At 37.9% G+C, this 27436-nt stretch overlaps 1 protein-coding gene across 1 annotated transcript in view; it reads left to right on the top strand.

Annotated features, from left to right (window-relative positions):
• The window catches only part of PPA2 (inorganic pyrophosphatase 2), a 49366-nt gene extending 27772 nt beyond the window's left edge, over window positions 1-21594 (top strand). Inside the window, exons 7-12 of the mRNA XM_054030183.1 lie at window positions 240-366; window positions 10027-10154; window positions 12108-12193; window positions 13889-13958; window positions 20249-20288; window positions 21403-21594. Of these exons, the coding sequence (XP_053886158.1) occupies window positions 240-366; window positions 10027-10154; window positions 12108-12193; window positions 13889-13958; window positions 20249-20288; window positions 21403-21431 (480 nt within the window). The 3' untranslated portion in view covers window positions 21432-21594. The remainder of the gene's footprint in view (window positions 1-239; window positions 367-10026; window positions 10155-12107; window positions 12194-13888; window positions 13959-20248; window positions 20289-21402) is intronic.
• Window positions 21595-27436: the final 5842 nt, after the last annotated feature.

Genomic DNA, 27436 nt, shown 5'->3' with positions numbered 1-27436 from the left:
AAATTCCTGAGATCCTGTACAGAGAGGAGGAAGAGAGAATCAAAGGCGAGAAAAGACTGGAGAGGGGCAAGTAGACCTGGGAATCTGTTAGGGACTGGAAGTAAAACTCTGGACAGGAATGTGGAAGAGTTGAACGAGGAGAACAACTTTTTGGTCTGTTAGAGGAAAACAAAGAGGTTGCGACTGTGTAGCCTTTTCTGTACCTTTCTGAGACAGAAATTGTGCTGCTGTGCTTTCAGGTCCACTCTCCTGGTGAGATCATTCAGGTAAAGGTTCTTGGAGTTATGGCTCTTATTGATGAAGGAGAGACAGATTGGAAGATTATTGCCATCAGTGTGGATGACCCAGAAGCCCAGAAAATTCATGGCAAGTATCTTTACCTGTCCTCAAACATCCATTTCAGCAAGTGAACTTTGAGGAACACGATAAACTTAGAATTTGGAATTGGTAATACAGAAATGTCGCCTAGCTTACTAACTGCGCAGCTCCAGATTTAAATATTTGCACCTTGCTTTTAATTGCATGGTCAGTAGAGCGGTGTTTGATATTGATGCACAAAGGATGAGGCAAGGCAGACAGCCTAAAGAAAAGGGAGCATGTATTCATCTATTTGCTGTTGTCTGCACTTAAATGTCTTCTTTAGGGAATGCACATACGTATCTCACACTAAGCTTTAGGAAGGCTAGCGGCTATCTCCGGACTTCCTCAGATGACCTGTCACACAGAGAACCTTGTGTGAGAGAACATAATCTTTGAAACATGACTGCCTTAGTTAGTAGCTGGGAGAACTGTAAAGTTTAAACCCTTGCAAATGTAATTTACTTTGAACAGCCCTAATTTCCATTGGCTGTATGAGGTGTTTTTTGTTCATGGTATTTGGGTAGGTATAGTTTTGCACTCTGAAGATGCCCCTACATTTTTAAAGAGTCCTGCAGGGTTTTGACAACATGATTCCCAAGTAATTGAGAATTTTTGCACATGTGAAATTAGTTGGTGGGCTCATTTTAGCTTTTTGTAGTTCACATTGCAAAATCATTATCACAGTTGACTCTAACAGAAGCCTTGATGTTAGTGTCAGCAGAGAGAAGGTAGAGATTAAAGGAACACCTCTAACTTAAAAAATAAAATCACATTTGTCTGAAAAGCTTTTACTTGCAACTGTGAAATAGTTTGTACTATTGCTGAAAGGAAACAAAAAGAAAAAAATAGCTTTTTAAGTGTTTACTTTCAGTATTGTTAGTTTGTCTCCCCAACAGCCATTCATCCACTAGTTTGTTTTGTTTGGGTCCTTTGCACAGTAAAAGAGAAGAAAAAAAATACACAAAAGGAAGTGTGATTTGTGTAGCCACAAAAAATGGGTTGCAGGACTCCAAGGCAGGTCTAGCACCTGAAATGACCTTTAACTTATTTTTTAAAAATTGACTAGATTTCAGCTTGGGAGGGTTGCTTTAAAGTGGCATGGTAACTGGATTACCTTCCCATTCCTGCAGGTGTTCCCTTCAGAAGAGTTAAGGGTGTGTTGTCAGCGTTTCACACTGTGCTTGTGCTGTACCTTTCCTGTAGCTAACAGGGCTTCATTCTTAAAAATAAAATCATTGGGAATCCAAGAGCTAAAATCGTGTGCAAGTCTTGGACAATCTTTGTCAAGGTAATAATTATGTTCTGAGGCTAAATATCCTATGTACTCTCAAGTATACAAGATCAGGACTTATCCTTTTGTTGGGATAGTACCTGTTTTAATGGTCTGTCTGTAGTAACGGAGGTGTCCAATAGCGTTCCAGATGTCTGAGGAATTATGCTGCTCAGCCATTGAATCATTTTCCTGGTGGCTGAATGCAATATTAAGACAAGTTGTTATCCGCATCAGTGGGCTGCTACCTAGATGGCCCTCCCCTTTTTATTGTTTCCATAGGTCACCATGACAGATTACCTGTGATGAAGGGATAAGGAAGCTCTTAGGCTGGTAAAATCACCAAGGCAGATCAATTGCAGCAGAATGTTTTTGCTTTCTCATACTGTGTGTTTGTTACAGAGATCCTGAAGCTTAGTTTAGGGAAGCAGTGAGATGTCTCAGCCTGCAGCTTCATCAGTGCGAAGATGACACTCAGATCTATGACTCTTTTTTTTCATCAAAACCAGGATGAGGTAGAACTGATGCTAATGGCATAAGGAAGCATCTACATGAATGGATAGGTGATGTTAATGCCTTCTGTCTAAGGGGCTTGCTGGTATGGTTCATAGTCACTCGGTCATCTTGGATTCATCACTAGCCCTGGATTTTCAGGTGACTGCTGTAGCACATAGATCCTCTTTCTATCCACTTTTGGTTTGGAGGCTATGACACCTTGCTTTTTGCCATGGACCTTGCCCCCATGATCAGAACATCTAACAGCCCTTAGAAATGACTCTGAAGCTTCAGCTAGCCACAGTGTAGTTGCTTATAAATGGAAAGGCACAACTTGTAAGAAGGGCTAAATAATTTGAGATTCAGTTATCTGAGAGCATCTCTCTGTCTTCTTCCCCTCCTTCTTCTCACAGGAACTAAGATCTGTGGAGTTGCCCTCAATGTTTGCACCAAGTTTACAACATTCCATAATGTTCAGTGGGAATCAATATACGTTTTGTAATAAATAAGAACCACTTGGTGGGCGGCTAAGTGATTTTGACAGGCAATTAGTGATATATTTTTAGACAATGTTTTTTCTTTTTTAATCTCCTATAGCTTTTTTTTTTAACCATAACTTAAACTGATTAAGAAATAGTTTAGTATGACAAAAGTAAAATATGGAAAAAAAACTGAGCCACTGTTTAACACTTAGTGCACTAGTGCTGTCTTAAATCTGGTTTTGTTTTATTGAGTAACATTCTTGCCCTAAAGGATTGGGTGCTTTGGTGACAGAACTCCAATTTATTTGGAAATAGACTATTTATCTCTTTTTTTAAAAACAAAAAATATGAACTGTGGCATGTGATGTGTGCGTGCGCACACAATTTTTCATTTGGGAATATATTTGCATGAATAGCCATGGTTTTCTAGTTGTATTTCTTAAACACTCAAGTTTAATCTCATGCATCCATTTTTTCTTGTCCACAAGAAGGAACCTAATCTAGCAAGCATAATTGTCTGCTAATGTGACGCTGGCCAAGCATGTGTTAGTTCATGCCAGGGTCCCCCTGCCTCAGTTGACTACTGACAAATACAGTGTTGAAATGACTCTCTTGCTCACCTCTGTGTAAGGATTGTTAAAATAGGTATTAGAATTATAATAATGTGTTGAGTGCTTAGACTTCATTGAATGCTTGTGAGTTGATGCATGCATTAATCTCACTTATAACATCTGTGTCCGATGTTGTAAGGTAACATTTGAGCATTCACATTGTAAGCCTCTATGTGTAAATAACCTGACAGAAGAGAGGCATTAACTAGTATGAAGTGCTAATCTCCAACAGAAGCTGTTATGTCCTGCCCGACAAGGAAGGCCCATCGACACCAGACAGACTACAGTGGAACATTAAAGAGAACAAAATATTTCTTTGTTTATTCCCCATGAAGATGAGTCTTGCAAGTGAATTGCTCCCATCATCTGAGTTTGAAGCTCAGAGCAGAAGGGTGGGGGGAATAAAAACCCCTAACAAAGAGGAACTGTATCTTTATGCTGCTTGGACTGTGGGAGGCAAGAATTACTAGGCATAAGAAAAAGATCCCCAGTGCTTAGCCTGGATTAGCTATAAAGGACATATAGCGCTTGTTTATTATACAAACTTCTATCACATTTTGAAACTTAAGATTGGAATTCATGTGTGTGTATATATGTTTACCTGTTCTGACCTTCTAAATAACTCTCTCGTTTCCTTGTCCCATATAAATAAATCTTTAGATAGCTTGTAGCCAGTCCTTTAATAAACTGCCTTCGGTGGGAGATCCAATGTGCAATTGACCTGGGCTAAGTGCCTGGTCTTTTGGGACTCAAAGTAACCTGAATATTGCTACAAAGAGTCCTGTGGCACCTTATAGACTAACAAATATATTGGAGCATAAGCTTTCGTGGGTGAATACCCACTTCGTCAGACGCATGACTGACGAAGTGGGTATTCACCCACGAAAGCTTATGCTTCAATACATTTGTTAGTCTATAAGGTGCCACAGGACTTTTTGTTGCTTTTTACAGATCCAGACTAACCCGGCTACTCCTCTGATATTGAATATTGCTGTGATCCTTGGGGTAAGGGTCCATCTGTCACAAAGGTAGGCTAACCTGGGTGGCAAGACAGAGAGTACTCAAGAGGAATGTCTGTGACTCCATGTTAAGATTGTTATAGTGTCTGAGGAGTTCACGCTTGATGATTGGTTGGTGAAATTTAAGTATAGAACTCACAACCAATTGGGGGTTTGTGCCCTGGTTCCTAACAGTCTGCCCTGAGGTTGGGTCTCTCACTCTTGAGCCACTGCAGGGCAGCATTACAGATGGGAAATACACAACTCTGAGGGTATGTCGCCACAGCAACCAGACACCTATGTCTGGCCCATGCCAGCTGACTCTGGCTCGCGGGGCTTGGGCTCTGGGGCTGTTGCATTGCTGTGTAGGCTTCTGGGGTCGGGCTGGCACCTGATCCATTGCGACCCTGCAAGGTGGAAGGGTCCCAGAGGTTGGGCTACAACAGAAACAGCCCTGCAGCCCGAGCCCATGAGCCTGAGTTGGCTGGCACGGGCCAGTTGTAGGTGTCTGGTTGCTGTGGCGACATACCCTGAGAAGCGTCCGTCTAACAATCGGAGGGTGAAGCGGAAAACATTTCTTAAATATAAGAAATGGTCACTTCAGAGATTGTTTGAGTAGTCCAAGGTTTGGAGGGGAGAGGATGTCCACCATCTGGTTCAACAAAACATAACTGTTGCTTGCAGTGGTTAACAGGAATCCCTCTTCGTTTTGAAAATAAACAAATCTGATGGAATGTGCAGTACAATATGTCCCTTCATACTTGTTTTTCCTTCCTCCCCATGAGACTTTTTTTTTTATTCAGATGGACGGTAGCTGTGGATAAAACTAAGAAACCTCTTCTAATAACTGACAAGCTGATATCGTTGAATTATGCTATTGGCATTGTTCACTTTCTACTATTCACTTAATATTTCTGACTGGGTGTAGAGTTCTTATGTTTGGTCTCTGCCCAGCAAAGACCTTTCCTGTTTCCTTTGTCCCCTTCAGAAGTCTGAACAACATCTGGTCAGTCTTTTTTGTTACTCTAACGTTTGTGAAAAGTGTTGTTATTTTTTTTGCTTGGGTGACTCAGGCCACTTTGTGTTAAAATTTCAAACTAGGCATATGTATCATAGTTTCTGATGAAGATTAATTATGGTAAATCTGGAAAAAATAATTCGGGGACAGTAAAATCATAAATGCTTGAAAATCCTGTCCTGGGCTTGTGTTATATATTAATTTTTTTCTTACTGATTTAAACACGCACCAGGTACATCATATTTCCCCATTCTGGGTTTTTGATCATTCTCATAACTGCAATTGATTTCCAAAACACAATTTAAAGCAGAGCATTTCCCATTGTTTATACAGAGTCCTCCCAATATATAGGCCCCAATTCTGGAGACATTTATTGATAAGTACTGCTTAAACTGGAAACTCTGCCTAGAACTCTCTCATATAGAGCAATGAAAAAGCTGTAATTTGTATTTGCAATACCTGAATGACACAATCTGGGGTTTGAGAGGTGCTTGGCATCAACTCCCATTGACTTCATTGGGGATTAAGGAGACACAGTTTCAAAGGGCTGGGCCTTATGTATTATGTTGGGGTTATAAAATTACAACTTTTAATATTGGAAGGGGTGGGGACAAACCCTGTTTCAAATCGAGCTGCAGTTCAGACACTGGCTTCTTAAGTGTGCGCGTAAATTAAAAAGTTTAACCTGGAAATTTTCATTGGTGCAAAGGAAGAACTTGTTTTAATACAATCAGCTTTGGTTTAACTCTGCCCTTTACATACCTGAGTGCCATTTTCTGTCCAGGCAGCTGCTAGCCAGATAACCATCACTGGACTCAGTGAAGCAATTTAAAAACAAGGAAGTGGGTCTGGTGTGGATCTAAAATTTGTTTTCCCCTCTCTTGAATCTCTAAACTAGGCCTGAACTTTGTATAATATCTTGGCCAAGAAGAGAGTCAAATTCTTGAAATGGAAATTTTTTTTGACCACTTGTCTCATAGTGGGATTTAATTTATGTATTGAAGTTCAAATACAGATCTGGACCAATTAACCTTTCCTGCAAACTCAGAGAAATATTTGGGCATGATTATGTTTAGCCCCAGTTACAAAGGCCTAAAATGAGATTCATATTGGCTAAGTGTTTTAAAAGTGACTAGTGATTTGGGATGCTGGGTTTGAGGTGTCTTAAAGTTGCTCTCAGAAAGTATTGAGCACGTCCCCTCTAAAATCCAGGCCCCTTAAAGGTGTCTCAAGGTTGGCACATAAAAACCAAGGAACCCAAAACCACTGGCCATTTTTGGAAATCTTGGCCAGTTGGTTTTATTCTGTTGGTCATTAGAATGATGCCTGTATATATACATATCTGTACATAATTTCTATCAATGTTGGTATATTAATAACTTATTATATAGTTACTGTACAATATCAGCACCTTTCTCCTCTCCCCAAACAAAATGCTCTCTGCTGTTTATAAACATAATATATAGCAATGGGCAGTGCCTTGGGTTGTTTTTATTCATTATAGATGATGACCATATGTGGTGGCTTTAAGTTAGTTTTGAGTTGTGGTCAGTCGCTGAATGGTGAAGTACAGTATATTGCACTACTTGGTATCGTGTACCGTGTATATTCCCTTTCTCTATGCATGGGTATATTTATATGCAGAACAGCAGAAGAGGCCCATGAATTTTGGGAATTTGTGTAAGCATTCAACATAAAGAAATTAATTGTCTGTACTAGTGCTTTTTTCCCCCTTGCTGCAGAAAATACAACAAATGCCTTTATATGGAATGTAGCTGCTGCTTCCTGTAAATGTTTATAAGATGTTATTAAAAACATATGTCTTCTCTTCCCACAGACCTTGTTTAGAAAGCTTGTTGCAAGCATGTTGTTTTAGCTTTGCTTGCAAGAAACAGCATCTGTTGTACTAAAAATGGTAGTTTTGTACAAATGTTTTTATCGCTTCCTTTTGTAAGGCCCGATAGATTTGGGAGCTGCATTTTCATTGGTTTTTTTCCTTTGACAAAAAGCAAGCCGTAATCATTCGTGCCAGCCTCTAGAGATTTTCCTTATTCAAACCAAGCTGCTTACACGCGCTGTAATAACAGCTAACTTTATTTCATCTGCTTTTTAACCCTGGGGTTAACTTTGATGCTTATGAAAGTGGAACTGGAAAATGCATACCAGCAATATGCAGAAATCACACCCCCATACCTGTGATAATCATGTTAATACTGTCTGACCTGCAAGGCTCCTGGCATTCACATCCTGAGCCTCTTCTCAGCAGAGATTGACAATATAGATAAATAGAACCAAATTATATTGGGCAATACATTTGCTATTCTATACATGTTTAGTTCCCTTTGACTTCAGTCTGAATACATAGTTTCAATGGAGACCACGTGTATATATCGAGTACCAGAGTATGGCACCTAATGACTGTGAGGCGGGGAAGGCAGAAATCAGCCGACTCCTATTTGTTTGATTCTAATAAAGATGTGAAACCCAGCTTCTAGAGAGTAGTGTATTAAATCACTGCACCTGCTATCCTTTCTTCCTGTTTTTCTGCTCCCTTATCAGAACCCTGGAAATTCCTCCTCCTTTCCCTGCCCTCCCCCGACTTTACATCCACCTCCCAAGTCCTGTGTGGAAGCTGTCATTTTCTTAGTGTTCGGTGGACTGAACAGGTTGTCTTTCCAGCTTGTCCCTGATGTGTCTTAAGTGACTGGGGTGGTTGCTGTTGAGTGATGAGGCCCTCTTTTCCCCGTTTCCTGTGGCTGAGTGCTGGCTTCACAACAACAGGACTTTACGGTTGTAACACTTCCCCCAAATTAAGAAGAAAAACATAATTTTTTTAAAAAAGCTGGATAATCACATGGTGCTAATGTTCCTGTTCTGTTCCAACTGCTTCTGGAGCCTATTAGAGAAAGTGGAAACAAGGAGGAAAAGCCAGGCTAGCCCAGATGCCTTTACTGAAGGTCATGGGCCATGAAATTCAATGATGCCTGTCATTTCCCAGGTTGTCCTAATTTCTCTTTTTATAGATTGGCATGATATTTGCCCTCTTCCAGTCCTCTGGGATGTTTTCCATCTTCCATGAGTTTTTGAAGATAATCACTAATGGCTCATATATTTCCCCAGAAAATCTCTCTCTTGCCTGGCGATGTGAAGACATCTGACTTGTCTAAGTACTTTTTTAACTTGTTCTTTCCCTATTAGCCTCAGATCCTATCTCATTTTCACTAGCATTCACTATGTTAGACGTCCAATCACTACTAACCTTTCTGGTGAATACTGAAACAAAAAAGTCATTTAGCACTTCTACCATTTCCACATTTTCTGTTATCTTTCCCCTCTCGTTGAGCAATGGGCCTGCCTTGTCCCTGATCTTCCTCTTGGTTCTAATGTATTTGTAGAACGATTTCTTGTTACCTTTTATGCCTCTAGCTTGTTTAATCTCGGTTTGTGCCTTGGCCTTCTAATTTTGTCCCTACATGTTTGTAGTGTTTGTTTATAGTCATCCTTCATAATTTGACCTAGTTGGAGCTAGCTGGGTTGTTCAGAGGACTTGGGGCCATTAGGACTCAAGAAAGCAGAAAGGGCCCTTCTGCCACATGAGGCCACCACATGCTGGGTGACCTTGTCCTCTCCTGCCCAAGCAGCTGCTTCTTGTCTGGCTTGCTATAAACCCATCTGGCTTCCTTTGTTCTATCTTTCAGGTAACTTTCCAATGCTCTGACCTCACCCGTCTTTTAACTTTGAGGAGTTAAACTAAAACTGTTTTTTTATGGGCGCAGCAGTCTTTAGTATAACTTTTGTGAGGTCTAAGTACCACTGTTAATGTTAGAGAGAGAAGGGGAGTGAGGTAGTATCTTTTATTGGACCGACTTCATCTGGTGAGAGAGAATTGAGCTTTCAAGCTTACATAGAGATCTTCCTCAGGTCTGCTAAGTATTTCCCATTGTGCCTGCTACAGGACCTATCAGCAGTGATGAGTCCATATATATACAGGCACTCATGTTACAGAAATTTTTCAATTTCACAATAGCAACCAGAATTCATAAGTTGTACAGCCATTTTCCAAATTCATCATGCTCTGCCAACGGCATGCATCCCTCTTCATGCCCTGTCCTATACTTATGCGGCAGGAACTTTCTCATTCTGCTACCAGGTGCTCTGCACCTGCAGAGGTTAGGGTAGAATGTGGTTAGCGTAAGTCACTAGCAGTAGGTGTTAGAGAACTTAATGCTAGTATCATTTACCTTTTCTGTATCTAATGGGCCAAACTCATACATATGTGCTGTCAGGTGTGTTTTTAATATACATTTTAGGTTTTCCTTTGCTACACCACCTTTGCTATACTTTGTTTTCAGGTTTTAGTTTAAAATCCATGAGCTAAAATTATTTTTGCCAGTTATTTTTCCATTATCAAAAAGACGCATTGGCACAGTTGCTGGGAAATAAAATGTATAAAGTAATCCAAGTCTCATATGAGGTATCTAGTGAGATGAAAGCCTATAAATATGGAATTTTCTTCTCCACCTGCTATAAAGATGGTCATTTTATTCATTGGCCCTTGGGTCTTAATTAATGAAGACCAGGAGATGACTGGCTTATCTGTTTTAGTGTGGTGGTGAAATCATAAAATATCAACTATGGGCAACTGAGGAAGAAACTGAAATTCCCTGATGACTTTGAAAGAATTCACTGAAATCAAATTGCTTGCAAATATTTTACAAGACTTCTAAAAATTGATGTTACCAAAACTGTGAGTAAAAAGGTGATACTTTTTTTTTTATATTTATACCTACAGATATTGATGATGTCAAGAAACACAAACCGGGTTATCTTGAGGCTACAGCTGAGTGGTTCCGATTATATAAGGTCCCAGATGATAAACCGGAAAATCAGTTTGCTTTTAATGGAGAGTTTAAAGACAAGGTGAAGATGATATGGATTTAAAGATGCATCTTGCTGGCATATGTGGTTTTTGGAATGATATATCCTAGATTTTTTGGAATTGCTTGCAAGGAAGTGGTTGGTCCATCATAATGGAATAAAGCTATGTCAGCATTCTTTAAATGCAGTATGGAGGGGGTAGGAATATATTATCAACCATCAGAACTTTATTTGGCTTATTTTCATGTTTGTAAAATGAAAACCTTAATCCATATAGAGAATTTTGAATAGCTGTATTTTTGTCTGTGTAGATAATTAGGAAAACTTGCAAGATTAAACGTATCTCAAGAAAATAATGTTTTTTGAACAAGTGGGTAAAATATTAGGTCCCACTCCTGTGGAGATTTACACACATGCATACGGTTTTTGCAGGATCAGGGCTGGGTTTTTTTTTCAATATCTTTGTCATCACAGGAAAGTAATGGGGAATAGATTTTGTGCATAGACTAGCAAATCTTCATGACAGTTTTGCAAGACTATATGTTTTAAAAGAAGCAGTATGGTAGGTTGCAGACTTTTCCATGCTTGGTTTTCGCTCAGAGGTAATTTTGAGTAAAAATGTTTCAGCAGTTTTTGTCTTCAAGACTAAAGATCTTTTTCCATCTTAAGAAAAATTCTCAAGAGTTTTTGACAACCTGTGGCTAAAATAGCTGATGATTGGAAGTGCAGTGGACATGGGAATAGTGCTCCCTGTAGAGACTGTGCTCACTGTAGTGCTCACTGTGGCCATTTTCCAGGTGAAATTGGGTTTGATTTGAGTTTAAAATATTTTGAAAATCACACATTATGTACAATCTATAGAGGGATTTTCCCCCTAAGCATTATAAATGGGTTCCAGGGAAATGATGCCCGTACATAAATTGGCTATAAACTGTCTAAGCTATAAAATGCCTACTAACCAACCCAAGCAAACTTTCCAATGTTGTCTGGGTGAAAGATCCTCTTATTACTCTTCTCCCTCAGATGAATCATTCGCCTGGTGGAAAATACCCAGTGTTACAAGGCCAGACAACCTGAAGCTCTATTGCCAGCTCCTCCACTGTCTGCCTTTGTTAAGTTTGTACTTTGCAAAGCATGTTCAGTGAGGCTTGAAGAAAGCTGTAGCCAAAACTGCTGGAATTTTGGGTCAGAGTTTGCACTAAATACCTTACCTCCTGACCAACTTGGACATGCTTCATTTGTTTCTAGAGATCCAGGATGTAAGAGAGTTACTCTTCCCCGAAATGTTCCAGTGGCACTGGTGAAAGGTGGCAAAATCTCAGTGGTATCTAGCCACCTAGTCCAATTATGAAATGTGCATGCTCTGTCTGCAAGTGTGTGTTACCCCATAGAGCTGTGGTGCCCAAAACTTTAAAACTTTTTGGAGCTCTTTAATTTCCTCCCTGTATTTCCTTTTTTAACAACAAAAACCAACACGAAATTAAATTCCCACCAAACAAAACTAGGCAATTAATATACCGTTTTAATGTAACACTGAGGTTGGATGGTTAAGCAGTCAAATCAGGAAATGCCAATATATTGCTGTGTGTGCAACATTAACTTTGACCCTTGTGTATATGTGTTATAATACAATCTTTAATAAGGGTCATGTGTTTCTCAAAAATAATGCATCATACATACAATGTTACTACATCTGTAGTTACATATGTAGAATCCTGTATGATGATTTATTCCTGTACACATACACTGATGCCTTTTTTCCTGAATCCTCCTTATTGTGTCTGGCCACCAACCAGAAGTATCCTCAGTATGATGCCAATGTACTTGGTGGGTAGTGAGGCCTGTTTCTCACCTTAGAAAAGTGTGATTGTAGGAAGCCTCCTGTGAAGCCTTATTAAAAATTTTGGAAAATATACCATGTGAAATTGCATTTTTTAATAAATTAATTCTTTGGAATTTAGTTAATAGCTTTTTATATCTCTTGATATAAACTAGGATTTTGCTGTTGGAATTATTAAATCCACCCATGAATACTGGAAAGCTTTGCTTCATAAAAAGGCTGATAGAGGTGCTATAGAATGGTAAGTGTCCATTCAAAGCTATTCCTATTTGTATTGTATTCATTCTGTCAGTGTGGCAGCTGTGTATGAACCACTTACATTTTTTGCTTTGAGGTGGCAGTAACATTTCTGTTTTTACAGCATCCCGATAGATAATTGCTCTTGCATGATAACTACACAGGGTTTACTGGAAATTACTCAGAAAATATATATTGATCATGTGAGTCCTGCAGATTATTTATAAGTAAACTTTAGTAACCGCTCAAAAAACAGTTATTGTGTAATCTGCTGCTTTTTGCACAATACTGATAACTTTTAATTTCTTTGAACGTGTCCTGTTATGTAATTTGATAATATAGCCAAGTGTAGCTTGTTAATATTTAGGAATTACTTAATTAAAAGTATTCACTTTAAACTAGAGAAAGAAGGTTAGGATTGTGTTAGCGATTTATTATGGTGACGTTATACAGTTACGCTGTAAAATGAAATTTATGAATTCTTTAAAATGTTAAATATAGTAACCTAACCTAAGGAAAAGCAGAGTTATTGCTGTCATTTTGTCCTTACCACCCCATTGTGTATCACTGCACATGAATTAATGATCAGCTTCTATTCTAAAATTCCCGCAGTATTTAAATACAACAAAGGAATTAAGTTGTCAAGTTAGTCCTCAACTATGAATTTCCCTGTCCCCCATAATACTGTTTGGGATTTTCCTGAGAGCCTCCATATTCCATACAGAGCCCTAATGAATCCTCTGCCTATCATTTATTCCATACTGTTGTTTGTTTGTTTGTTTTGCAGTAGCACCAGGAGTCCCCAACTGAGATTGGGGCCCCAATGTGCTAGATACTGCACAAACACATAGTGAGAGAGACAGTCCCTGTCCCAAAGAGCTTAACAGTCTAAATAGGACACAGTCAAAGAGTTGGAGAACAAGTGTCTTGTTATCTCTGTTTTATAAATGGGGTATCTGAGGCACATTGAGATTAAGTGATTTGCCCAAAGTCACACTGCAGGTATGTGGCAGAGCCAGAAATTGACCCCAATTCTCCTAGCCAGCATTCTTATTGGACTGCAAGTCCCAAGTTGGTAATATTGAGCTCATATTTTTTGATTCCAAAGCACTTAGGCTACATGTTGGTATCATTTATAAATCAATCCCAGCCTTACTTTGAGGAATCGAATACTATGCAGTTTATCCCATCAGATAATTTAGATGAGACCTTACCAACCGAAGTCCAAATTCAGTCTTGGTATAAATGGATGCAGCTGCACTAACTTCAGTGGAACTTCAGCCATTTACACTAGCAGAGGATTTGGCTCCATGTTTTCATCTGCTGTCCATGAGCATTAAAGGTCTTGGACGCTTTTTGAAAGAGCAGAGGTTTTCCCCAGGTCTGTGATCAACATTTCTCCTTTGCCACCAGTGTGCTGTGAAGTCACTTTATTGGATTCCTTACCCAAGGGTTGTCTCCATGCCATTGTGTCTATTTTTATAGAGAACTTTGGGATCCTTTTAAGGACGAAAGGCACTATATAAATGTAAAATATTAAATGTATAAAATGCTGGTTATTGTTGCTTCATTTTTGACTGACCCACTTCTCGGTAGACATAAACATTTAGGCTCTTTGCAGAGGCTGATTATCATAGGTAAGTTTTATTCTGTTCCGTTTTTTTTATTGTTAACTATCTTATTAATTTTTATTTTTCAGTACGAATATTTTGGTGCATGACAGCCCCTTTCGTTGCAGTGAAGAGGATGCCAGGTTAATTGTGCAATCAGTAAGGGCAAAACGCTTTTAATAGAACTTTTTTATTTTTAAAAATTGTTACTAATGCTAGCAAAAGATCCAAAAATCCAGCATTGAAATAAAATAGGTAAACAAAGTGTGAGGTTTAAAAAAATAAAATGTAGACTACAGAGATTATGGGGGACATATAACCATTATAATATAAACCTTTTTTGCTGCAGTATAATGTGTTTTCTGGCAGGTTCATTACCGTTTTGCTGATTTTCTATGGTTCTATTTCTTCTGATGCTAAATAGCAAGATTGACTATGTGTATCTAGCCTGCTGTCTTCTCTGTCTGCCCTGTTGCCATGAGTTACCACCCAGTGCTTAAACTCATTGACTAGCTGACTGTACTCTCTAATCACTAAGGGAATCCTTTGTTTGCCTACTTGCATAATTAAATGCATCGCTGTACAAGGAAGGGGGAAATGTTTTTCTAACTGCTTGTTAAAGAATAGCGCCTTGTTCTGCAAATTAATGTAAAATTCAAATACAAATTAATGTAAAATTCAAATACATGGGTTCTCTGTTTAAACTAGAAAAATGTCCTGCAGGTTTTATACTTACATGTGCAAATGTCATTGGAGGAGAAGTTATTCCATTTAAATGTTATATTTTGGAGACCACAACTTAAGCAACAACAACAAAAAAGCAATGTAAAGTGCCTGATTTAACAAAAAAACCCCCAAACATTTCTCACATGTATTTGCTTTCGCCATGAGCATATCGGGTGTTTTGCACTTGGATGTGGCTATATAGGTAACTAACTAGCCTTAACTCAAACTCTCTCAATTGCTTGATTTGTGCGCACAGTTATAGCAATTGTGCAAGTGTAAGTGTCGAATGAGACCTCAGGCCTCTTAAAACTAAGCTCTGAAAAAAACTAATGTTTTTACTTTCAAAAACCAGACATACAGAACATATACATATTTGGAGGCTTCTTTCCTAGTTGCCTCACTTTTTCATTGTTTACTTGTAAGATACAGGCTAAAATCTTGAGTAGCTACACCAGTAATATATCAGTGATGCAAAATCCAGGACCTTTTATGTATTGGGATAGTGATTCAAATACTCCTGTTTATTTTAGCTAATTGAGGACTAATAAATTTCCCTGTGATGGGTGCTTATGAAATTGTATCTGCAATAAGTGAATTCCCTTAAAAAGTGTTGCCAGTTAAAAGTGAATTCCCTTAAAAAGTATTGCCAGAAGATTAAATATAGTAAGGTGTCAGTTATACCTTCTATCTAGGGGAAGCTTAGAACTGAAGTTCCCATTTCTGTGCATTTAAAGTCTTAACTAACATTACTGTAAAAGGGTTACTGTCTTCTTTAAAATGTTGTATTTTAAGCTAATAAGTCTTTGTTACTCACAACAAAGCTGGTTAAACTGAAAGAAATTTCAAAATCAAACTTTTCAGTGTTGATTCTGTTCAGTTTCTTTCTGCATTTGTCTCAAAGTATGTCTACACATAAATTCTTAGGCATGTTTTTTAACACATTAATTAACACAATTGTAAAATTTTAATGTAGAAATAAAGAAATGTTTGTTTCAGTACTCACGTATTCATTCCTAGTCACATTTATCTGATTCAATGCAACTATCAACAAACATTTGTGTTTTGTCTGTGCTAGAATTTACAATCATTTTTCATAAACATGTATTAAAAACACAACTAAATATTCAAGTTCAGACATACCATCAGCTTGGACAATGAAAATAAGTGAAATAATTGTCAGTTTCAAGTCCTCTATGCTGCACTGTTTGCATTTGAAACATTCCAGGTCAATTTGTTTGTTTTAAAACAACTGTTTGTATGTTTTTTTAAAACAAAAATTCCAGTGGATATATTTCTACTGCAGTGTTTACAAAATCGAAAATTTTAAATCTCATTTGTATTGGTGTTCCAGGGTATTGTCTTATAGTAGCCACCAATGTTTTAAACTTTTTTGCTTCCTGCTCCCATTCCTCACTTTCTTTTCCTTGAATAGTTTCACTATTTGTTTGTAGTATTTTACTAAACCCCAATCATCCATGACCCTCCCCTGCTTCTGTTACTTTTACAGATTTTTCTTCTTTAATTTTTTAGGGCTGTCAAGTGATTAAAAAAATTAATCGTGATTAATCACACGAATAAACAATTATAGAATACAATTTATTTAAATATTTTCAATGTCTACATTTTCAAATATATTGATTTCAATTACAACACAGAATACAAAGTGTACAGTGCTCACTTTATTTTTATTTTTGATTACAAGTATTTGCACTGTAAAAAACAAAATAAATAGTATTTTTCAATTCACCTAATACAAGTACTGTAGTGCATATCTTTTTATTATGAAAGTTGAACTTACAAATGTAGAATTATGTAAAAAAAAACCTGCATTCAAAAATAAAACAATGTAAAATTTTAGAGCCTGCAAGTCCCAAGTTTGTTTACATTTGCAGAAAATAATGCTGCTAGCTTCTTGTTTATAATGTCACCTGAAAGTGAGAACAAGCATTCTCATGGCATTGTTGTAGCTGGCATTGCAAGATATTTACATGCCAGATGTACTAAAGATTCATATGTCCCTTCATGCTTCAGCCACCATTCCAAAGGACATGCATCCATGCTGATGATGGGTTCTGCTTGATAATAATCCAAAGCAGTGCTTACCAACGCATGTTCATTTTAATTATCTGACTCAGATGCCACCAGCAGAAGGTTGATTTTCTTTTTTGGTGGTTTGGGTTCTGTAGTTTTCGCATCCAAGTGTTGCTCTTTAAAGATTTCTAAAAGCATGCTCCACACCTTGTTTCTCTCAGATTTTGGAAGGTACTTCAGATTCTTAAACCTTGGGTCAAGTACTGTAGCTATCCTTAGAAATCTCACATTGGTTCCTTCTTTGCATTTTGTCAAATCTGCAGTGAAATTGTTCTTAAAATGAACATGTGCTCGGTCATCATCTGAGACTTCTATAACATGAAATATATGGCAGAATGTGGGTAAAACAATTCTCCTCCAAGGAGTTCTGTCGCAAATTTAATTAACGCATTTTTTTTAATGAGCATCATCAGCATGGAAGCATATCCTCTGGAATGGTGGCCAAAGTATGAAGGGGCATACGAATGTTTAGCATATCTGGCACATAAATACCTTGCAATACCGGCTACAAAAGTGCCATGCAAATGCCTGTTCCCACTTTCTAGTGACATTGTAAATAAGAAGAGGGCAGCATTATCTCCTGTAAATGTAAACAAACTTGTTTGTCTTAGTGATTGGCTGAACAAGAAGTAGGACTGAGTGGACTTGTAGACTCTGAAGTTTACATTGTTTTGTTTGAGTGCAGTTATGTAACAAAAAATAAATCTCCATTTGTAAGTTGCACTTTCATGACAAAGATTGCACTATAATACTTGTATGAGGTGAATTGAAAAGTACTATTTATTTGGTTTATCATTTTTACAATGCAAATATTTGCAATCAAAAATATTTCAATTACAACACAGAATACAATAAATATGAAAATGTAGAAAAACATTCAACATATTTAATAAATTGCAATTAGTATTGTTTAACAGTGCGATTAAAATTGCAATTAGTCATGATTCATTTTTTAATCGCGATTCATTTTTTTGAGTTAATAACGTGAGTTAATTGCGATTAATTGACAGTCCTTATTTTTTTGTTTATCTAGGTAGTCCAATTACTCTTAACGTATTTATCCTTGAGTAAAATGCACAATATGTTTTAATTGGTATTTTTAATGTATTTAATTTCCAATCAAAAGTAACTTTAAGTTGAAACAGTACAGCCTTTAATATTCTCTTGAGAACAGAACATCAAATTCTAGATATTAAATTTTAAACCGGTGTCTTTTCCACAGTCTTGCATTGCCAAATTCAGTTGTCAGACATTCAGCTCTTGCAACCTGAACTGACAGTATACAGAGATCAACAGCAAAGTCTTAATGGCTGTGAGGCTTTCACATGTACTTGGAAATTTAAAAAAAAAATGTTTTCTGTGGTTTCTTTTACTTCCTCCCATTGGCTTATGGATATGCACAAGAGAAATCAAAGCTGAGTGGTATATACCTTTTATTTTCATGAGATATATTAACTGCAAAAATAAAAGGCATACTCTGTTGCTATAACTCATGTATTTTTACGGAGAGTAGAATGCCTAGAATTTCCATGCCTAAGAACAAAGTAAAAAGCAAAGGATAAAGCAGTCTTTATTGCACTGCTTCTGCATATATAGTTATGGCTGAGCCAGTTTCTAATACCTTTATTGTTGGTGGGTGACACCTTACTCCATGGGTAGACCTGTTGACTTCAACAGATTTAGGGTGTTGGCATCTGGGCCTTTATGATTTGACAAGCGTTCTATTTGAGACGCAAATGACTTGTCAGTATTGGGAATTAATTTCTGCTCTGTTACCCTAATTGGTGCGCTTTTGGCTGGTTTCTGCCTTCCTTTTAAGTATCCAGTGTTGACCACTTTGTAAGAGTGTGTTTCTGTGTCCTCTGTCTCTTAAGTGTGTTTTATGTTGTTGATCTTTCCTCCTTGTCTCACTTTACTCTTCTCTCCCAGCTGAGTTTCAGGACAGTTGGCCTAACTGTGCTCTGACATTAGTGAAAGTCAGGAGTGTTCCACTGCGGTTGATGGCGTTACCCCCGAGTAAAATTGGTACAATCAGAGAGATCAGAAGAGGTAGTCTGTGTCTGACAGCAGTAGGTACTGAACGTTTGAAATACCCAAATTACCCTGGCATCTGTAGCCAGACATACACCAGAGTTTATAACTGTCTGTAGATGGTGAAAGTTTCTGGTGTTTCCTGATATCTTGTGCTGTCTCTTTTTCAGCACCAGTGTTGGTGCACACCGAAAATTAGATTCTGGAAACACCAGAACATGTCGCTGGATATGTCAATGTTAAAATCTACCATTTACTTTACAGTAAGTGTTGCCATCTATAAAACTGACCTGGGCAGCCAAGCCTTTGTTTAACATTAATCCCAAGAACTGTTTGCTCACTCACTCTACAAGGAAGCTGCTTAAAATGTTTTTATAATGTTGGAAAAGCTCCAAGATGAACAATAAATAGCTTGCAGAACAGTTTTTCTCAGACTTATCACATTATTCTTCCCTTATAAAACTGGAAAGAAAATGTGGTAGAAGGGCTTTGCTGGGAGGGGTATCTGATAAAAGTACTTTGGTAGGAATACTTTCCAGGCAGAAGTATCTTTTAAAAGAGAGAGGAAGAGGGGCAGTCTTCCCCTGAGAACTTAAAAAACCCAACCAAACAAAATTACAGAAAATATACCAGGTTGTTATGTTGATGATGTTGCATGTGGACAGTAGGAGGGTTAGGGCTAAAACCCAGGTAAGAACCTTAAGAGTGGTGACCTCCCTTCCCCTTCCCTATTAATCTCATGGGGTGTTAACTCTACAGCCAGATGCCGATGCTTAATACTGACATTTAAAGTATTTAATTGCTGATAATTTTAGCAGATAGGATGGGAGTGAAGCCCACATGGAATTGAGATTTGCTGGAGAGAAGGAATTTCAGAGGGTAGGAAATAGAAGAGAGGAGAGAAATAGGAGGATGGGAAAGGAAGTGAGACTAAGGACAGAAATAATACTGGTCCTAAATGTGAAAATATTTTCTCGCTGAGTGCTGCTAGATGTGACAATAGGTGGACAAATAAAATTAACAACCAAGTTTAGTTGCACTAAACTATATTTCCTAGCATTGATCTTTGTGGAACCAACGTAAATGGGAGATTCAGTGTGGGCTGAGGGATATATGTAGCTTTAAAGTTATACAAAGCCCCATGGACCACAGTTAAATATAGAATGTATCCCTTCTACAGAATGAGTTTGACTCCCCTGTTATAGAGATTGTTCCCCCCCCCCCCCCCCCCAAAAAAAAAACCCCATAGTTGCGGAAATTTAATAAGAAACTTAATCATATAGTAACATTGCTGCAAAGATGTTTTCATCTTTGCTGTTTGCAAATCAAAAAATCGTCTTTATCCTACAAGAGTAAATCATCTTTATTCTAAACAGGTATTCATCTGCTACTGGTAGGTCTGTGCCTGTGTTTGAGTGACACAGATACTTATACAGGTAGTAAGAAAAATGGAGGTGTGAGAGGGAGGAGTATTGTCTTACGGTGCCAGTGGTATGTTTCTTTTGTGCTATCATCTGTTGACTTTCACAATAAAATAACCTAGAGTTTTGACACTCTACATATGGAGTGTTACTAATATTGTTTTTTTTTTTTTTCTGTAGGCACCACCTCCTGCGAGTGGAGATTCTGTTTCTGCAGAAGGTACAGTTTATTTTTACTCCAAATGGCAACATGTATTTTTGTTTCATTTGCTGGAAAAAAAATGACACAAAAATAGATCAGTTGGAAAAAGTTTTTGTGAACTAAACATACTAAGCATGAGAACTGATGAAAATGCTTATATAGGGCCAGATTATGCTTCCCTCACTTCTCTTGAATAGTACCTTAGACAATGAGAAGTTCTATTAAGTCAAAGGGACTACTAGTCAAGTGGCATAAAGTACTAATACCTACTTGGTGTTGATAAGGGTATTGTAGTCTAGCCCGTGTCAGTCTAGAATTAGATGAGCAGTCATACTAATATTTTTCTGTTTCAGGAATTATGAAAGGCCATATTTATCCTTTTAAGAAATGTTGCTTTGATTTCTTCCTTGTGGTAACTTTAAAAATGAAACAAAACAAACTATCCAACAAAACTAAGCCAAACTTACTTTTTCAGTGTTAATTAAAGCAAAATTGACTTTCCCCATTCTTGTGGAACTGGTTTTCAAGTTAACAAAAATGATAGTTTTAGTTGAAGTACAGGACTCTGAACTAAGATTGTTCAATATGCTTTGTTTACTTAAAAAAAAAAAAAAAAAAAAAAAAGCCGTTGACTTTTTAATGCCAAAAGCACTGTATGAGAGAGGAACATGCACTATTACAAATTGGAGGGGGGAAGGGAAAGACAAGAAGGAACTTAAAAGTCTAGTTCCAAATTCTTCACAAAATAACATCTGTGTAATCAATTTCATGGGAAAGCAAGTTGCATTCCTTTTGCCCTTATATGGTATGCCAATAAATAGCATTTATTTACTAAAATATTCCATCTCAAGCCTCTGACACAGAACTGGCCACAGTCTGCCTCATCTTTGATGTGTGCAATACATCAGGGCTGTACACTGTTGCAGGATGTAATTTTCAACAAAGTTGTATCACAATATAAAATGTTTACTTTGGGGGCACTCTTTTCATGGATTGGTGATATGGTTCAAGAAACTGTATGTGTTTGGAAAGGAAGGATACGAAAGAAGTGTAGACTACTGCATTTCCAAGTGTTTGCATCTGGTTATCCATGTAAAATTAATACCATTCTTGACATGTATTTTTGTTTTAGTTGATGTGTGGCACTTTCTTAACAAGTGATCATCGGAATATTCTGAAGTCACATCATCAAATCTTAAATCATCCCTTTTTTCCTGAGTTTTGAAGACAGGCTTGGTTCCTAATTGCTGGGTTCCTGTTGGAACAACTTTTCAAGTAACATAAACCCTCTATCATGTAAATAAACTGATATTTTTAAATTGTTTCCTTTCTGAGTGTTTCTTTGTGTGGAGTTTTGTTTGTTTCTACTCTTGAAAACTCTGTGGTTCCTTCTATCCATCCAACCTGTACACATTTACATCCTACAGATGTAGAGGTTGATTTGGGATGGTCTGATATACGGCTGAACATTAGAGCAGCCCTCAAACTGCTCTAACATAAGCCAGCTGCTCATGGCCCTCAAGGGGCTGCTCTGGCAACCAGGGGTAACAAGGGTATAGGGATGTCCTGGCTGTGATCCCTTTTAAATAGCCAGTAGTGCCTACACTGGGCTAAATATCTATGCAAATATGCAACAGATTATGCCCATAATGTGTTCACATCCACAATTACCTATTTGCAAGTTTCACCTAGTTTGGGTGCAGCATATTTGCTTATTTAAAAAAAAAATGATGAAAATAACAAGCACTTCAGAAAATTAATTGAATTAGGAAGGGCAAATTCCATGATGAAGCACAGCAAGGATGTGCAAACGTGTGTTCTGTGGAGTATAGTACATCCTGTTTTGATAATTTTTGAACTTGATCCTCCAGGAAGGATTTTTACTTCTTGGCAAACTTTTCTGTTTAGAATTGTTCATGGTTGGGAGGCTTTTAATGCTTCATTATCCAATGGGTCAAGATTGATAAAATTTGTGGAATTAAGCCTTGTATCTTGGTTAGGGTAAAAATACCTGCCAGATTTCCTGCTTCAGTAGGCAAGGCCATGTACAGCATACTAGCATTTTTTCTAAAAAAAATTTCCTATCATTGTATCTCCACTGGTGGAACAGAAGGAGTGCTATGTAGACAAACTACTGGTGTTTTAACCACCATGTCATTGAGACCTACTGTGAAAAGGGTTAGAGAGCACAGTGATTAAAACAGTGGCAACATTAGCACTCCTCCGGTTGCCACCACTTGCTGAAGTTGCATTGATGCTAGGGCAAGAGGGTGAAACTTACAGAAAATTGCTAGTGTAGACACAGCCTGCGAGACAGGGGTGCTAATATAAAGGATGAGGTAGATTTATATTATCCCTTGTTACTCAGCAAATTCTGATTGCAAAGAGTCATTTCATTGACTTAAAATCACTTTAGTAGTGTGGCCTAGTAGATAGCGCTTGACTGGGACTCAGTAAACCTGGCTTCTATTCCTGGGCCTGCCACTGGCCTGATGGGTCACCCCTGTGCCTCAGTTTCCCCATCTGGAAAATGGGAGATAATCAGACTGACCTCTGTGGTAAAACTCTTTTTAAGATCTACTGATGAAAAGTGCAATATAAGAGCTAGGTAATATTATCATTAGCATGTCTTACATAAAGCTTTTTCATCGTTAAGGCATATTGCATCTGACACAGCCTTGTACAGGAACTCCAGTATGGTCATTTATTCAGGGATCTTGTAGCAGAATGTGTTAGACCTATATATTCAGTGGCCACTGTTTGAAAATAACATGTTCATTCCAGTATCCTGGGCCCATATTCCTCCTCTTAATGTAAAACCATTTGCTATAGGTGAGCTATTGTAGCCTACCCGTGGCTGTAAAAGTATCTGACATGGTCTTATAAGGTGAGTGAAGTAATATCTTTTATTGGACCAGCTTCTGTTGGTCAGAGACAAGCTTTCAAGCCACACACTTCTTCAGGTCACGCAGAGCTCTGTGTTGCTCAAAAGCTTGTCTCTCTCACCCACAGAAGTTAGTCCAATAAAAGATATTACTTCACCTACCTTGTCTCTAATATATTGTGACTGACACGGCTACAACTACACTGCATACATGTCTTATAAAGCACTTAGGGACAGCTGGACAGTGAAAGGGTCTATATAAAATCAAATTACACTCTATATATCAGTTGTAATCTTTAAAAATTATTTTTGAGTCTCGAAAAGGAAAACACAGGGTGTAAACAAATACAAAGACCATAGGTGAAGCATTGGTTATAAATGAATACCTATGGCCTAACTATCGAAAGTAGATCGCATAATCAGTATAAACAGAATTTGTCAGAACTCCGTTCTTTAGCCCTCCACAAGGATTTTGGTAGCTTTTTATTAGTAATAAAATTCCTCACTAGATGAACCATAAGGAGCCAGATTGGAGTATTTGGGACTAAACTACTGGGGAAGGGAATAAAAGAGATTGGGGAAGTCTATTTAGACTGCAAGTAAATAATACTAAACTAGGAGAGTGGAGTGCTGCACAACTAAAATTATCTGCAATGTCCAGTGCTGTGGCAAATGTTTAAAATGTTAAAATATTTCTTACATACAGAACAATATGATGATATGGCATTGTCTCTTCATACTGCTTTCAACAACTGCTTGTATAGGTTTTCTAACGTTTTGGGGTTTTTTTTCCAGATGCGATAAAAAGACACGCAGTAAATTTTAGTAAGAAGGTTAAATGCTCCTAGTAAAAGTCTATTTCAGAAGTGAATAGAATGAAACGATTAGAAAAGTTGTGGAGAGGACATCTGCTTGTGAGAGGTGTAAGGGGATGGGAGATAAAAACTCAGGAATAGATTTGCAGATCTCTCCACACTACAGACTTACCTCCTCTAAACAGTTCATCTAGTCAAAGCCTTCTCATATTCTAATAAGGAGCTTGAATGTTGTATTTAAAACTCAATCCAATATGGTGGGAAGCTTAGCTATTGTACAGCACCAGCCACTGCTCTGTAGCCATTACATATGAAAGATGTTGGTAACAAATAATGAAACCCAAAACTAGACTATTTCCTGGAAAGGAGTCTTTAAGAGAATACATGTGAATACTGCAAGCTATAATAAACTTTTGTGGGTGACAGGTCTATTGTATATTTCTTCTAAGGACAACTTTCTAGGAAAACACAAACTTAATTTAAGTTTGGAGGGGGTGCTTATTGTAGTGGTAAATGCTTCCTTTACATAAATAAGGCAGCAGCTGCTGTTGTAAATAATTGCTAAGCTTCTGATGACACCAATCCCAAGCCTCAATACCACAAATGAAAACAGGCTCTGAGTTTTACTTAAGTGGAAATAAGAATCCAACAAAAACATCACTTTCTTTTAAAGTGTGAAAATAATAGGATTGTGAAAATGATATGCTATTGTCACTGTTAGGATGTTATTTTCACTGCGGTTACTAGCAGGAGACAGCCTTTAAAAAAACAAAGTAATCGTGGCTTGAAGTGGATTTTTTAAGATTGTTCAGCGGTGGTACATGTGGGGAGCAGAATGCAGCTTTTAATCTTCATTCATTTGGGCTGGCCTACCGTAAGTGGCTTATGGCTGAGACTTGCTCTGTCGCTTGGGAGCTACCGCATGCAGCCATTCTAAACTCATCAAAGTGTTATCCCACAATTCTCCCTTGCCTTTCTCCGGACGGGGTCTTTTTTTTAATATGTTTAATTTTGCAGCGTTTGTTCAGTTTCACAAAAGAGGAACAATATTGTACTAAAACAGTGGTTTACAGAACAAAATCCTCTTCTCTTTACCAATGAGTTTAAGATGACGTCTTACAAGGTATAACCTGGGCCCAGTCCAGGAGTAGATAATAGGAGAGAGACCTAGATGGTGAAGGGGTGAAAAAGTTAATTGGAGGGAAAACAGAGAGGTTCGAACACAGATGGGAAAATTGAAGCAAATGTAAAATTAGAGACAACAAATCATAAAATAGGGATACAATGAAGTTGGGTTTTTTAGCAAATTCCCCAAATATTACAGCAATATACATGATATCTTCTTGCTGGCGATTTCAAGGGGACATGATTGCTTCGGAAGATGGAGGTGTGAAGGTTTGGGATGAAATCCTGTGCCATTGACTTCAATGGGGCAGGATTTCACTCTTGGTTGTCAATGGGACAGGAAGGGGAATAACATGCTTTGGTTGTATACGTTGGTGGAATTTACTTTTTGAATGTTTTAATGATTTGTTGAGTCTGAGACATTCCTGAATTTTTTTCTGGACTTGTGCTTTTTTCTTTGCAGTAATTCATATACTGACAACATTACTTCACATAGATACCATGTAGGCTTATTGATTTATTTGCATACAGTCTTTGTTTTCATATGGCTTGCCTTTCTAAACTGCAGGAACTGGACTAGTGCAGTGTTACCTTATTGAAACTGCAGACAGAGTCTGTAGATATGACTCAGAAATGACTGAGTAGTAAAAACTCCCTAGAGTGTCACTTCTGAGGCTTTGTGGTTATTTAAATGTCAGAGTTAACTATTTGACTGCTGGTCATTGTAGCAGAAACACTCAGATATGCTGGGAATGTGGGCAGAGTTTAGGTGAAGTACCACACCTCGTCTCCCATATCTCATCTGACAGACATCACGTAACTGAACACAGTCATTCAGCAACATAAATCCGTTGTTGGAAGGTTTTTTGCAACCATAAGGGCTTAAAACTTAATCTAAAAAGTGTGAAAGCAGAAAATGATGAGACCACTATTCAATGCATGAAATATCTCAGTGGCTGGTAGATTATGCATAATGCCTTATAAGACCCATCAACTTTTCCCCTTAAGGCATCCTAATTGGATCTTTAGATTTTCTATATACGTCACCAAATTCAATACTAATTTTCTTGTCTATTTTCTTTGAAAGGAACTCTTAACTGAAATACTACTTGCAGTCCCAGACAATAATATACATACAAATTCATTTGTCCAGTTGCATTCCTTGTCCGGGAGTGTTGATATATTTGTGCTATTAGTGCTTTCTTGAGAATTGATAAGTCTGTCTACCTGTAGACAAAAATTCATTCTGAAGTGAAATTCCTAATTTATCTGTTTGTTTATTTTGTGTTATAATCATTGTTAGTCGATCCCTAGAGCTTGTCTTTCAGTGCAAAAAGTCAGTGAAATGGCTGCACTTAGCAGAAAAGCCAGGTATTATCAAAGGTGTACTCTTTCATTGCTTCTTAAATAAGGATAGAGATATAGGAGTGTTATGAAATTGGCCTGAATACATTTTTACCGTGTGCATCTGAATCTGATATCATCTGTTGCTGTGACAACAGTAAAAGATGTTTCCAAGCACTTGGTTGTAGGGTGTCTTTTAATGTGCTGAGCAGTGGAAGGATCTTGTGGCTAAGGCAGTGGCCTGGGACTTAGGAGATGTGGGTTCAATTCCTGGCTCTGCCACAGACTTCCTGTGAGGCTTTGGACTAGTCACTTAATCTCTTTGTGCCTCAGTTGCCCATCAATAAAATGGAGATAAGTGTCTTTTGTAATTTGCCTGACTTCTCCCAGAGGCAGTACAGCTGTCCCTCTTCCTACATCTTGCAAGAGCAGGTACTCCTCATTGGCAAGAGAATGCAGGCAGAATTGGGCCTTGTCTACTTAGCTATACTAGCAAATCCTCCTAGTGGAGATGCAGATTATACCAACAAGAGTCTTTTGCTGGTATATCTTATACTAGATCCAATACACTAGAATGAAATAATCTATAGGGGCAAAAGGCCTCTTTCGCCAGTATAACTGCATCCACACTAGGGTTTTTGTTGGCATAGCTAGGTAGGTTAAGGAATATGATTTCCCCCACCCACAGCTGACACATATATATGCCAGCAAAACTTTTAAGTGTCATCCTGTGTTCTGCAGCAGACTAGGGTAAATTATTAAGTAGGCCCTTTAAGTCACCTGCTGACCTCTTTATGGATAGCCAAATTCAAAGAGAAAATGGAGGTCACTTGGGAGTTCTGAACATTTCGCCCTTAAATCACAATAGATCTCAATACAGAGCTGTTGTAGGATGCAAGTGGAAAATCTCATCCTAGTTCCTGCTATTTAGGACATACCCTACATCACAAAACAACATTGTAGTAGGGCACGATAAGCAGTCTGCCCTCCAGAGAGGC

Source organism: Malaclemys terrapin, chromosome 5 (genome assembly GCF_027887155.1).
Source record: "Malaclemys terrapin pileata isolate rMalTer1 chromosome 5, rMalTer1.hap1, whole genome shotgun sequence".
Lineage (NCBI taxonomy): Eukaryota > Metazoa > Chordata > Testudines > Emydidae > Malaclemys > Malaclemys terrapin.
The sequence above is the reverse complement of the archived record's forward strand: the minus strand, read 5'-3'. Positions and strand labels throughout refer to the sequence as shown.